Here is a 14,978-nt window from a genome sequence, read left to right on the forward strand (position 1 = left end):
GCTTGGTTATAGACAGTCTCTCAAAGAAAAATTTAAAGAAATAAATATTATGACTGTTTATTGTCAGTATTGGAAGGAAGTATTGGAATCTTATTATGTTCAACAGGTTGTTTTGTTGAAGAAAAAAATAATATAAACAGTTTATTGATTTAACGACCACCTCTAAGCCTAACAGCTACAGGTAAAATAACTGTGAACGCAATGTAATATGTATTGAACGTAGTGTTTAAATTCTCTTTGTTTTGTATTAATATACTCTTTGTGACGGTTTTGAAAAAAATAAAAAAAACCCGATAAAGCGCTTTGATGCCGGCCGGATTATTTCATATTTGTATAGTTAAAGATGCTTCTTGATGTGTTGTGATTGTCTCTTTGTAGATAGTGTTGTTTTATTGTGTTTTTAGGTCCATTTTGTATTCCTCTTATTGTTTATTTAGATATTCATTCACAAAGACACGTCTCAATTTATTTATTTCCTAAGAGTATAATGTAATACGCAAAATAACTTTATAATTGTTTGTATCTTATGTACATACGTTGCCCCAACACCAACACTTCAAAAGAACATTTTTTCAAACCTATATTAATACCAGGCACCAGTTTGTTATTATAATAATGGCGGGGTGAGTACAACAACAATTTTATAGTTTAGTTTAAATATGGAACTGGTGGAACAATGCAGGTAGATACCTACTACTACTGATACGCAATATTTTCTGTGGGCTTCTTGGCTTATTTAGCTCGCCAATTTTAATAACTTCAGGGTTATTTCAGTAATAGTGCAGTTCAATCACATTAGTTAACTTTCACTACTACTATGATATCTCAAAAGCGAAATCATTTAACTGAACATGTTTTGATAAAAATCTGAATTGAGTTAAATTATCAGGTGTCACTATAATAACAACTATTAAATTAAATTTATTACTAAACCTGTGTATTTAATTACAGTAGGCCATACTCTAATAGTGAAATGAAAAAAATTGTTGACTATCTAGTTGAACACAAAGCATATGGTCAGCTAAGAGGACGGAAGATGTGGGTGGAATTTGCCGACTCAAAAGTATGTATATATTATTTTTAAATTACCACCTGTATTTTTTGTGTGATGGAGAGAATAGTTAGAGAAGTGAAACGGCAGTTGGCTATCAGATCTGTGTCACAGTTATATGGTGGAACTCAACAAAAGCTAAATTATGATTCTTTATGACATGATATTTAAAACATAATGAAAAAAAACATATGTTTCCAGTAGGAATAGAACTTTAATAATATAAGATTAAGTCTTCTAGAAACTAGTCTATGTAGTTATGTAATGCTACTCAGAATTTTTGGGGTTTTTCAAAAATCCTGAGTGTCACTGCATTGTAATGGGCAAGGTGTATCAGTTACCATCAGCTGAATGTCCTGTTCGTCTCGTCCCTTATTTTCATAAAAAAAAGCCTATAATATAAGTGACTTTGATGCAAACTAAAAACACTCCCAAACTGCAGTGTACATCAATCTGCTCTTTGTCTTCTATATCCCTGACCATCAATGTAGTTTTGTAGAATTTAATCAAAAACCAGCCCACATTTTTAGTTAAGCACAAATATCCAGTTTACCTCTAGCATTGAAAGTTTTGTTCTTGATTAGGTACTAGAGATAGATAGGTACTAAATTTAGATAAATTGACTGCAAATATCACATGGCTTTCAAAGATATTGTGTGAGCTGACTGTGGAGTAAGTATGTCATCGTCACAACCTGTTCCATCCTCCCCGTGGTCTTTTTTGGTTTCTGGGATACCTGGGAATCACCGAATGTGATGGAGTTATTCCATTTGCTCATACCCTGAAGAATACACATGAGACACTCACATAAATGATATTATTTTTGTTTCCTCTCTTTTATCTATGTTTTAAACTTAATGCATTTTATTAATATTCACCTTGTCAAAACTCAAATTTTTATTATTTAGATCTTTGCTATTCTTAGAAGTTATGAAAAAACTTCTTTGAGTACCCAGAATTATTCCACACATTTCCTATTCTTGTATCAATTTCTTTGCGTTGATCTTTTTGTGATATAACTTGCCCTAGAAAAGTGGATTGATGTCTATATTCAATATTGTTATTATGTACTAATACTGGTTCTTCTGTCCTGCTTGTCATGGCTTTGGTTTTTGGTAGGTTAATAGTCTTCTGACTATGCTAGTGGTTCTCCACTCCACTGAATTTCCAAGTCATAATTTTCACTACTTTAAAATGAGAGGTGCAAAAATGATTAAGTCATTGGCAAATCTTAGATTACATAAGTTTTATTCCATTAATATTTACGCCTTTTTTTCCCAATTAAGATTACAAAGGATTTCTTTTAGAATTGTGGTGATATGGAGTTCCCTTGGTATACTACACTCTATATTTATTTAAATTCCTTCTCTGTCTACTTTAAGAAAGTTTATCAAAATGCATACCTGATTATTGTTTTTGTAGGGAAAAAAGATCAAACAACAACCTGATTTCTTAGTGAGGTTCATAATCAACTACACTTTTTTTATTTATATGAACTATTTAAACCACTAAGGTATACCGTGACAACTTCATAATTATTCTTAAATGCCATGAGTTTAGTGTAACTGACCTAACTTAAAATATAAAGTAAGAATTGATATATTTCATTAAAGTGAGTGTTAGTGTTTATCTTTTATTGTAATTTAATATCCTCTATCCCCATTTAGAGAGTCAATCGAACTTGGCAAAGTTTAAAGGAAGTCTTCTTAAAGAGAATACTAAATAATATACAGGATCCCTACTTTAAATTGACTACGTACCAGATTGCCAGTTTCAAAAGGGGGTGAGAAATTATTTCTTTTTTTTTCAATATACAACATACTTGAAATTTGTAAAATGTGTATTAATATTTCATTAAATTTTTAGCTACGATGTACAAGCAAAGATCAGTGATAGGTTACATTATGTAAATGTTGACACAGATATTGGTAAGTTTGATTAAGTTATTTTATACGTATATCCCATAGTTCACTATTAAATAAATAATCTTACTAACATCTTTTTTTTTTTTTTTTTCAAAGATGAGAACACAGGTGAGAATGTAGACAAAGAAACTAGTAATGGACATAATAATGATAATGCAAGTACTGTAGCGGATCATAGAACATCAACAGAAACACTTGTTCTTGATAATTCTTGTGATTGCGTAGAAGACTTACCAAGGGCTCTGGAAGAATATGAAGGTGAGGATTCATTGCAAATGAATACAAATAAGGCACAAAAATCGGATGAAACATCCACCAAGTCTAAAGGTCAAGCACTAGTACAGTCAGTTATTGAGGATTTTCATTCAGATGATGAAGGTAGCAATATTGAATCTAATAAAGAGCAAAACAGTAATAATATTAATGCAAATGAAGCTTCTGACTTGATAACCTCAAATAATTTAAAAGTAACCCCAAATATTGCAAACATTGGAGAAAATATTGACAATATAGATGTTATTACTAAGGAAATTACAACCACAATTTTAAACACTAATAAGAACCAAATTGTTTTGGATGGATCAAATTCTGATGAAAGTAATGCCGAAGGCGATGATAATATGGCAAGGACAGATAATCATTCTAATTTGACAAATGAAACTTCACTCCCAAATAATCCTGAAGGATTTCATAAATATAAGAGCAAAACGAATGATGGCGAGAACAATAAGACAAAGGTAGATTCTGTAAAAAAAAATGATAGAAAAAGGAGGGCTTGTTCACAAGATGTGTTCATTACCAATAGCAGAAAGATTACAAGTCAATTGTCTATGTCTGATAGTAATTTAAATAAAAAAGCAAAAATAATGGAAGGTGGAATCAAATTTGATATCTTACCAAACAAAACTGTAAGCAATAGTGATATTATCAGGAATGATGTTGAAGTAATAAACCCAGCTTCCAAAGGACAAGTTGAAAATAACAGCACCACAAAAAAAAATATGCCTGAAATCGAAAACCCTTGCCTAAGGAGTATTAGCTTATATGATGAACAATTAGCGTGCACCTCATCTAATTATGAAGAATGTAACAGAGGTAAGAATGTGCGGCAAAAGGATCAGGCTACCAATGCTTCGGAAGTTAAAGAAAAGAAAGTCCAAGTGTCAGAGAAAAAAGTTATAACAACACCTGAAGTGAAACCCTCCACAAGTAATGTAGAAACAAGAAAAAAAGAAACTCCTTTTAAGGAGTTAGAGAGAATGCGTAAAGACAAGGCCTTGGCAAATGTTTTTGGTTTTACAAGTGGTGAGTACGGACAAGAGACAATTGTTCGTAACTTGCAAATATTTTCATCATTGGTATTTTTTTAAAGTATGATTTCTGAAGAATTCTTCATCCATTTACTAGCTATGGATCAATTTAATTTGATACACGCCTTGGGAAGTGTTAACTATAATGATTATAAATATTAATTGTGTACACCAAAAGGGTTCACTATATTTTTATTTGAGAGGAAAAGTTTCTACACCTGATGGAAAGAGAAAGCTGCCTCTCAGAGACATCTGTAATATCAGATGTCCTGTCAGTAAGAGAACCTGTGGTTGGATTGCCTGGCTATTGGGACCTGAGACCTCTTAGAATGGTGAATTTGAATAAGATTTACTACATGGAGGTTATTGGTGGTAAAAAGTTGAATATGTCTGTCCTGGTTGAGCACAGAGTATGAGCATGGAGGGTAAACTCTGGATGAAAGGTGTGATTGTATGATTCTTATGATTATGTTTAGTTATTTAAGATAATTTAGTGTTAATCAAACTCTTAAATCTTTATTTTGTGTAGATATAATGTGGGCTTTAATATTTTTAAATTGTTTTTAGATGAATTGATTGGTAAACGAAAAAGACGCAATAATAACAGAAAATATGCCACTAGAATAATGTAAGTAAACATATAATTAACTCAGTGTTTTTTAAAGTATAGGAGGGCTACCCAGCTTACTGATCATCTGATTTGTAAATGATAAGTACAATGGAAGACACTCGAACCAACCTATGTCTCGCACCCATCGCCAAATGATCGAGCCATTCAACAAGTACATGATTCCCGAACCTACTACCAGCTGCCTGCGGTAATGTTTCGAGCAGATACTTGGGATAATAGAATACTCCATATGTGGCCACGATTTATAGATGGAGCTCTAGAATGTGGGCCAGTTTCAAGTATTGTCTCGTTCTATCCATGACCCCCAGTTTCTTCTTATCGATTTGGCCTTGCCTTCTAGATGACCACTGAATTGGCAATCGATCGCGATTTGAGGCCCAGTATTCCGATACTAGACGCGCATTAAGTGTGCGGATAGTATGTCATTAAGAAAATGCTATAGTAACCTTTCTCACACAAAGGTTTTTTAACAATTCTTTTAAATTTCGTAACACATTAATTGTTTTGTACATTTTCTGGGATCATAGTGTAGATGCATATACATCGCCCAATAAAAGACTTACTAATTCGACTTAATCGAGTAGTAGGCATAACAAGTTTATGTTTGTTCCTCGTATTAACATTATGAGTGTCACAGTTCCTAGCAAATACCTCAATGTGCTTATGAACGTATAGAATGTTATCAAGAATATATTGAGAAGCAACAGTCAAAATGTTCATTTCTTTAAATTTTTCTCTTAATGATGCTTTAGGACCTAGGTTAAAAATAGCGCGAATAGACCTCGTCTGCAGCACAAAGATGGTATTAATATCGGCCGCACTGCCCCATAACAATATACCATAGGACTTAATACTATGGAAATAACAAAAGTATACTAGTCGCGCCGTGTCAATGTCAGATAACTGTCTAATTTTTTTAACCGCTTAAGCTGCAGAACATAGCCTATTCGCCATACATACATTTTTGACTTTTGGTCGCGGTAAATTGAATATATTTGGTTTTATGACTATATAACAATAAGTTATTGGCGCTAAATCAGTACACGATGTCAGATAGAGCATTGTTTACTTCGTCATATAAAACTTGGCTTCTTTTCACTTTGAATAAGAGTGAAGTGTTTTTTTCTACATATAAAAAAAAGAGTTAGGGGATGCGATATAACGGAACTCCAAGAGAACGAAGTCTACAGTTGGTAATATATAATAAATGTTTCAGCGATATTTCGTCGGACTCGAGTGGAAACAGCACAGAAGATGAAGATGACTCCTCATCCCGGGGTAGATCGAACAGGCCATCGAAAAGATATATGTATGTATATCTTTCACATATACAATTAAATATATTCTGTTATTCACGTTTTATTTACCATTGGTAGCTCCTTTGCACAGGATGCCGTCTAGATTATGGGTACCATAACGGCGCCTATTTCTGCTGTCAAACACTGATGTGTAAACATCATAAAACACATTGTGTTTCGGTCTGAAGGGTTCAGTAGCTCGTGGAATTACTGGGCAAATGAGACTTAACATCTTTTGTCTCATGGTGACGAGCGCAATTGTAGTGCCGCTCAGAATATTTTGAGGTTTTTCAAGAATCCTGAGCGGCACTGCATTGTAATGCGCAGTGCGTATCCATTACCATCAGCTAAACGTCCTGCTCTTCGCGCTCTTCCTAATTGTTACAAAGTAACGGTTTTAGTGTTGAAAACAAATACTTTTCATTTTAAATTATTTACTAATTAATAATCCAACAGCTTTACATAAAATTACAATAGACTTACAAATAACAAATATGCCAATTTTGGGTTAATTACAAAATGAATAGGAAACATTTGTTATTTTATGCTAGTAGTATTACGTACGTTAATAATAATAGTATGTAAGAGGTGTGTGTGTTACAGACATGGATCCAAATAGATGCCGCGAGTGTATGTACTTCGCGTGTCAAAAAGAGGACTAAAAGAGGAGCAGTGCTCTTCCTTTCACGCTTTTATTTTATTTTTATTATGATTTATAATACATTGCCGATTTTAGTAATAAGCAATACCGACTATTGATGTACTGGAAACGTCAACTAATAATGAGGTGAGTGGCTAAACGTTAGGCTCGATGCACGATATGCGTTATCTACTTGGATCTATGTCTGAGGTGTGTGTTCACTTCAGTCAATGTGAAGGGTAATAAATAACCATGCATCAATCCCGGACCATTAAATAGTTGCCATACTCCATGTGGAAAAATCTAAAAATTGTTCGATATTTGAATTTATTCATAACTAGAAATTTGAAATTATGTTGTTGGTGTAATTTGTTCTCACGAACCATACGGCTCAAACTCTCCTTACCAGTGGTAGCTCCTTTGCACAGGATGCCGGCTAGATTATGGGTACCACAACGTCCTACTCATCTCGTCCATTATTTTCATAAAAAAAGTCTAGAAATTTGGGTAGGAATATTCCTTTCGTCGAGTAGAAGTCAGTTACCAGTAAACATTATTGTGTTTCGGTCTGAAGGGCGCCGTAGCTAGTGAAATTACTGGGCAAATGAGGCTTAACATCTTATGTCTCAAGGTGACAAGCGCAATTGTAATGCCGCTCAGAATTTTTGGGTTTTTTGAGAATCCTGAGCGGCACTGCATTGTAATGGGCATGGCGTTTCAATTACCATCAGCTGAACGACCTGCTCGTCTCGTCCCTTATTATTATAAAAAAAAAGTTAAGAAAATATTCTACGAAATTACGGCGTTAATTATACATATATACATATATATTATAATTTGCTCATACGATGAAGCGGATTATTATGTGTGATATTATTGTTATAACATGGTATTGCAAAAATCATTGGTTTTGCAATATCATGAAATCAATTTCTTGCTTGCGAGTTATCAAATGGACATATTTTAACAGATCATCTTTGAATGTACACATAATAAATGCAAACTTACATTTGCATTTATAATATTTCTAGCTGACCCGACGGACGTTGCTCTGTTCTTAATAAAAAAAATGTGTATTTACTTATGTATGCACGCAAGAAGTTGTACTTCTTAGGCCTAATGAAGTCAAAATCATTAAAACGATTTATACCTCTCCTACGTTGTTGGAAAAAGCAATTTTGTAAAAATCTTGCAAACTTGAACCCTTTGCCTGTCCTAATAATGGACGAAGAAACAAAAAAAAATTATGAATGACGCAAACGTCAGAAAATTTTAGGAACCAACTACACCCTGTTGCTTTTGTGTTACAGTGATGCGCGCGTATCTTAAAATTTCACTTGTTTTTTCATAACGCGCCTAAAGAAGTATAACTTCAAAAAAAAAACTTGCGGTTAGAATTTCGTAAACTCCGTTCTTAGCTGACCTTGACTAGACGAAAGGAATATTCTTACTAAATGTCAAGTATCTACGCCTTACGGTTGCAGAGAAATCGTGATGAGTTAATATATGTATAGCTGGAAATCTTTTATATATTATAGACTAAGGAATATATTATAATCAAATTTCAATATTTTTATTCAAAATAGGATTTAAAATTATTTATTGAACATCAACCATTCGAAAAAGTATGCTGAGGGATACCTGAGATGAACTATGAATATTATCTGATATATAATATCGTACAGTAAAATTTATTATTAATTAGCCTGAGGGCGGTCGCTCCATTCCCAATCTGTGGTACGATTAAGAAAGTCATTTATGTTATAGTGATCTTTACCACACAAACGTTTTATAACAATTCTTTTTAATACAACGACCAACAAAAATCTTACTTACTCGACTGAATCGGGTTTAGTATAAAGTAGGCATTAGATACCAACTGTCGATATTAAAATGTTATAACAATGTACTTTAATAATCACGAAGAAATTAAAAATATCTCTGTTTTACCATCGCTGCAGATTTGAACGTCGCATCTTAGATAAGTAATTTAAACGTCTAGATAGAGTCTCTTGCTGTTAGACAACCGATAAAAACAGGCCAGGAATATTAGTTTAGTGTGCGTGACAAGCTACGTCTTACACCCTCGATTTGTATGACACAGTTTGTGTACGTGAATTGCTCAAAATATGCGGTGAGTTCTAAAGTCTATTTTTTTCGACGTTTTCACAGCTGCCACAGATTCAGTTTGAAATATAAGTAGGCAAACCGTTACGAGTGTCTTCGCAAAAAGTCAAACGTCACAAACAAAATTACTTATTTATTGAGTTTCAAAGTACCCTCCATTTACACAGACGCACTTCATTTGTAGTTTGCGCAAAACCAAGACAATTATTTCATTGTTAATCACCGTGAATGATGTTCCGAGCAGTGGATTAGCCGATTGGTTTGATTATTTAGTCATTAATTAACTTTAATTGCATATACACGCGAAACAATTAGTGTCAATAAAATGTAGTGTGATATTTGATTTAAGTTTTTGTGGCGTGACACTCCATTTTGGACTTTTGACACTGTTCTATCTGTTGAAACTGAGGTGAGACAAATTTAGCAACGCTTATATATTTAAACTTTTATTTTACTGAGGTTAACGTTGACAATCCGTTAATATGCGACCATGTACGGTGAATTATTTACAATATAAACATTTTAATTTATTATTTTCCTGATAAGCGACAACCATAATTTCAACACTGGAAATAACTACAAGCTTATAGTGCCCCCTTCTAGGCTCTGTGAAATAAACAATTATTTTGCATGCAATGGTATTAACTTAACAATAAATTACCGAAAAGTGTATCTGAATTATCAATAAATAAATTTAACTCTTTTATTAAGCGCAGACTTATGTCGAAGGCTTATTAATGAAGATTAAGTAAACGATATTACAATATTGAATTGAATAGAATTATAATTGTTATTTTTTATGGATTGTATGATTCAGCCTTGTATTTTTTAACTGGATTGCATTATTTTTTAAATATTTATGTCTAAACTTTAGTGTAAGTAACATGTATTTGAAATATAACTTGATAATTTTTTTAAAGAAAGACACCAGAGGTTTATCTTATTGATTTTTACCGCTTTGATTACTTCAATATTAATGTCGTTGAGAGTTGATAACAGAGTTGATATTTTTACTAAAATATTTTAATTTTTCACACTTCTCAAAGGTTTACCTAGTAAATGTTAGATTAGTTAATAAATGCGTTCTTTGTTACTCTTTCTGTACAGTTATTCAAATTCAAATATTTTTATTCAAAATAACCCATTCCCAAAAATATGTCTCAGACCTGAGAAGAACGGGCGCAACAAACTCAGCGGGCTTTTTCTTAAAAAATATGGTTACAAAGTAATATCGTCCAATTAAACTTATTATTTAATAGCATGAGGGCGGTCGCTCCATTCCCAATCTGTGGTAACATTAAGAAAGCCATTTATGTTATAATTACCATACAAACGTTTTTTAACAATTTCTTTTGATTTTATGATTAACGTTTGACAAATTATAATTTTTCAATATGAAAACCTTAGAATTGCGAAAAAATGCATCACAAATTCTTTTCTTATATAAATTATTAAATAATCATTTAGACTGTCTATTTGGTACTTCTAAGATTGGATTATGTGTACCACCTTATCCTTGTCGTATTATTACATATCTGCCAGTCCATGTACGATTCTTCAGAAACAATTATGGCTCAAATTCACCTATCCAACTTATTTCAAAATTATACAACAATAAATTCCACAGTAATAGTAGTATAGATATAAATTTTAATACATTTGGCAATTTAAAAAAATACGCTTTTGAACCCTTATATCCGTAAACATACCTACATATCGTAGTAGTATTACTTAACTTACAATAATAAATGAAGGCAACGCTGTGCATACCTATAAGTTAGATATATAAGTATAAAATATAAGAAATTTTACATTATAAGTAGTCATAATATTAATTGTATATCTAGTTGGTAAGCCTTTTTTTTAATAAATAAATAAATAAAATAAATAAACATTTACAAACGATTATTAACAATTCTTTTGAATTTCATTATTAGCTCTAGTCATGTTAATGAAAAACAAGATATCTAAGAATTATCTCTATAAATCGTACAGTTTGGAAACATGACTGTAGTAGGAGGTAGTAGTTACCTCGATGAAAAAATGCCTCAAAAATAATTTATTTTATTAATATTCCGAAGTATTTACGTCGTAATATTTCACGAAAGGTCATCAGATTTTAATTATAACCAAGCTTCATATTTTCAGTTTTTAGACAAGGGGTTATTATCTTATCTTAATATATAAAAAATTACCTGACACGTTGTTTGTCCGCGATGGACTCCTAAAGTAATGAACGGATTTTAATGGGGATTACTTCATGGAGTGCAGTTTAGTCCTACGTGAGAGATAGGATAGATTTCGATTTGGGACCCATAATTATTTTTATTTCTAATATTTGTTTTGTATGGAAATATTTTCTGCGAGACTATTTATTGACGCACGGCTTGACAGTTCTGCTGTGAAACAATTTCATTATAACAACAAGGAGCATATGTTACGAAATACGTATCTTGTTGTTATGAAAAATTATTGACAAATACATAAAAAACAGTATTTTATTTATTATCTTCAGAACAACGTCTGTCGGGTCAGCTAGTAATTTATATAAAAGTCCAGGGTCCTGATGTCTGTTTTTAGTGAAATCCTAAACAAATGAACGGATTTAAAGGGGGGGATTACTTCATGTAGTGCAGTTTAGTCCAACTTGAGAGATAAGATAGTTTTTATTTCGATTTGGGACCAATTTTTAATTTTATTTCCAGTATTTGTTTTGTATGGACATAGTTTCTATGAAATCATTTATTGACGCACAGTTTCACAATTCTTCTGTGAAACAATTTCATTATAACAACAATGAGCATATTTTACGAAATAATTCTTGATATTATGAATATATTATATTATTTACACTAAAAATTAGCAAATGGTTGTTAAAGTACTACTTGCAATATTTTTTGGTTATTATTATTATGTATTTTTTAACACCTCTCATTTATAATTATTACCCAGATTAAACTGAAAAATCATTTATATATATTCCTGATACGAGATATGGTTCGCTTATTATGATGCAGTGGCCATTAAAGTACTTTAAGTAATTTCTAGCTTGGAAATATTCTAAGTGTATTATGTCCTATATACATTTTTTTTCAATGTACCGTCACAATGACACTATTTTATTAACAGCCCATAAATTTTGACATAAAAAGATTCATTATTAATATTATCTTTTGTTTTAGAAAACCGAAGTTGGCTAGAAAAATGACCCGGGACGACGATGGTTTATTCCTGGTCCGGGATAAAAAAAAAGGAGGCAAATCTTCGAAGACAAACGGGTCTAACGGTAAGTGACTAACATAAGAAATCTGACACTTATTTATTTATAGGACAACCATGGACTAGTAAAAAAAGAAGGACTCCGTGCCGTGATTAGCAAGTGAACCTTTATGCTAGTGTGTGTGCGGTTACGGGGTATACCAGTTACACAATTTTTTCCCCCTTAAATAATCATATATCCACAAATACTTTTATAGTATTGTTTTTACACTTATTCACAACGCACGACGGCATTTTTAAAATATTGTATTGCGACGCAAACTGATCTGTCACAGACGATGGCAAAATGGCGGCCGATCGGCTTGTATTAGTGTAAGTGTATGCGTCTATGTATTTACACGTTTACCGGTTTGTTTTGGTGCCTCACTGATATGTAAGGTGACACGGAGTCAAGGAAGAAAATACTAAAAAGCATTTTAAAATTGCGCTTTATAGCGTCAAATCATAAACAATTAAGGCCTTTTTTTGTACTTATTAAATAACAGTAATATAAATATATATATAGTTCTTTGAATTACAAATTAAATGTTTGCTTAGGTGTTTTCGTAAAAATAACGAGTTATGAACGCACCTCCATTGATGTTTGATTTGACAGGACCACAGAGTACATTTTTTTAATTCGTTCTTGCGAACAGGCTATAGCCCGGGCCCTTACTGCCTCGTATGTAGTATTTTCATTTTCGGTATTTATTTTCAGTATTTTGTTTTTTGTAAACAAAAAAGTCAAATTTTTAATTTTTTGTCCATTTTTTTTTAATCGTATATAAATAATAGAAATGTTTCAGTCTTTTTGTTTTTTGCTTGTTTATCAATCTTAAGTTTATATTTATTTTTTATGTTATGTCTTTGTATACTACTTATACGTTTCAAAATAAAAATTTTCTTTCTTTCTTTCTTTCAATACAGTATTCTCATCTCATCTTTCATCCATAGAATTTTCCTTTTCTGTATGTTTTCACTATTTTTTAAAAGTTATTAACAACACGATTCACTTTCCTCTAAGGAAGTAGCAACTTTTTTCGAATCGCTCAATTTGACACATAAGCTATCCAGTTTAGGTTGAAATATTAGTTCATGGTACGAATGAATGAACGAACTAAAACAGTTTGCGATTCACTTTCCGACTTGATTTGACGTCAACCTAAATTAGATAGCTCTAATGACGTCGTGGTACGAAATATCAAAGCAGTTCATTTTAGTTTGTCAATTAAATCGCAATAAGAGTTCTTGGTAGGCGCGCTGATCTTAAGTAATCTGGCGTCACAAGTAAGCATGCGTTGATGTAATTATCTCATCGCTTTCTTGATTTATATTAAAAAATCAAACATTTTTGACACAACAGTTTGTCTTCCATAGGGCAATTCTGCATGCTCGCCTTTTTTGGACACGTACCAGTGGGAGGCTCCTTTACACAGGACGCCGGCCAGATTATGGGTACCACAACGGCGCCTATTTATGCCGTGAAGCAGTAATGTGTAAACATTAATGTGTTTCGGTCTGAAGGGCGCCGTATCTAGTGAAATTATTGGGCAAATGAGACTTAACATCTTATGTCTTAGGTGACGAGCGCAATTGTAGTGCCGCTCAGATTTTTTGGGTTTTTTAAAATTCAAATTTGGCACTGCATTGTAATGGGAATGGTGTATCAATAACCAACAGCTGAACGCCCTGCTCGTCCCTTATTTTCATTTAAAAAAACGTATCGAGACAAGGTAGCCAGTGCATGTAAAGCAACGCTTTATCGTCAGGAGTAAAGTGGAAGGTCACCTATGCGATGGACCGATCAGATCAAATCTGCTGTGGGTGTTACCGTGCATGAGTGTACACGAATGACCTCTAACAGAGTCAGATAGCGAGAAATTGTGAGGTGCATTACATCTGTCCCTATTGAGACATCTACACAATCTGCTCTGTCAAGTACGTATCGACCAAGAAGGAGACAGCTTCCTTGACGGTCGTACTGAGCCTTGTTGGTGTTGGTGTCATTAAGTAAAAGATGCGCGGGCTTTTTATAGTTTATTTATGCAACTGTTGTGTAATAAGTGGTATTAAAACTCGAATGTGGATAAATCCACAACAGGCGGAGCCGAATGTGATAATAGTATCACATGAGTGTTTTTATACCTAATTATCAACAGTTGCGTACAAGACTTTATCTACACCCAGAATATGAATCCTCTAAAAGATTTTAAAACAGTTAGCTTACTGCTAACATTAAAACAGCCAGTCCTAGTAGTAACCTAATGCCATCCATTACTGATTATATAAAAATAAACTAAGTATTGATGAAAGAATTATTTATCTGGCGGTGTGCTGTCAAAACTTGAATCGCTCAGTTTTTGTAAACAAAACAATAAAAATATCGAATAAAAATGGTGGGGATTCGAACAACCGACTGCCGTTTACGACGCGCGACGTCCTGGTAGTGTAGAACGTGTGAAAACGAAAATATTTTTTTTTAATTCATACAGATACCACGCATCGAGCAATAAGAATGTGGCTGTCTGTTGAAGCTTTGAGCATGAAGGGATCGAAAAAAAAAACCAAAAGAGTGTTAATATGAAATTTAGTACAATATTAAATCATCCGTTTGGATGATGAAATGGTTATTAGGATATTGGGTGTTTTAATGTTGGTAATAAGCTAACTGTTTCAGAATCTTTAATAGAGGATTTAAAGCATGCATGTAGATAAAAGTATATGTGAACACATTAATC

The 14,978-nt window shown here is 32.7% G+C and overlaps 1 protein-coding gene across 4 annotated transcripts in view; it reads left to right on the forward strand.

The window, feature by feature from the left end:
- Nucleotides 1-305: 305 nt before the first annotated feature.
- LOC126977914 (uncharacterized protein DDB_G0283697-like) overlaps nucleotides 306-14,978 on the forward strand; it is a 39,632-nt gene continuing 24,959 nt past the window's right edge. Inside the window, exons 1-8 of one of the 4 annotated variants that reach the window (XM_050826594.1) lie at nucleotides 306-623; nucleotides 952-1,063; nucleotides 2,719-2,834; nucleotides 2,918-2,979; nucleotides 3,073-4,281; nucleotides 4,854-4,914; nucleotides 6,134-6,226; nucleotides 12,165-12,268. In XM_050826594.1, the coding sequence (XP_050682551.1) occupies nucleotides 616-623; nucleotides 952-1,063; nucleotides 2,719-2,834; nucleotides 2,918-2,979; nucleotides 3,073-4,281; nucleotides 4,854-4,914; nucleotides 6,134-6,226; nucleotides 12,165-12,268 (1,765 nt within the window). In that variant the 5' untranslated portion in view covers nucleotides 306-615. The remainder of the gene's footprint in view (nucleotides 624-951; nucleotides 1,064-2,718; nucleotides 2,835-2,917; nucleotides 2,980-3,072; nucleotides 4,282-4,853; nucleotides 4,915-6,133; nucleotides 6,227-12,164; nucleotides 12,269-14,978) is intronic. The other 3 variants (XM_050826595.1, XM_050826596.1, XM_050826597.1) reach the window with 3 other exon arrangements.

Source organism: Leptidea sinapis, chromosome 46 (assembly GCF_905404315.1).
Source record: "Leptidea sinapis chromosome 46, ilLepSina1.1, whole genome shotgun sequence".
Lineage (NCBI taxonomy): Eukaryota > Metazoa > Arthropoda > Insecta > Lepidoptera > Pieridae > Leptidea > Leptidea sinapis.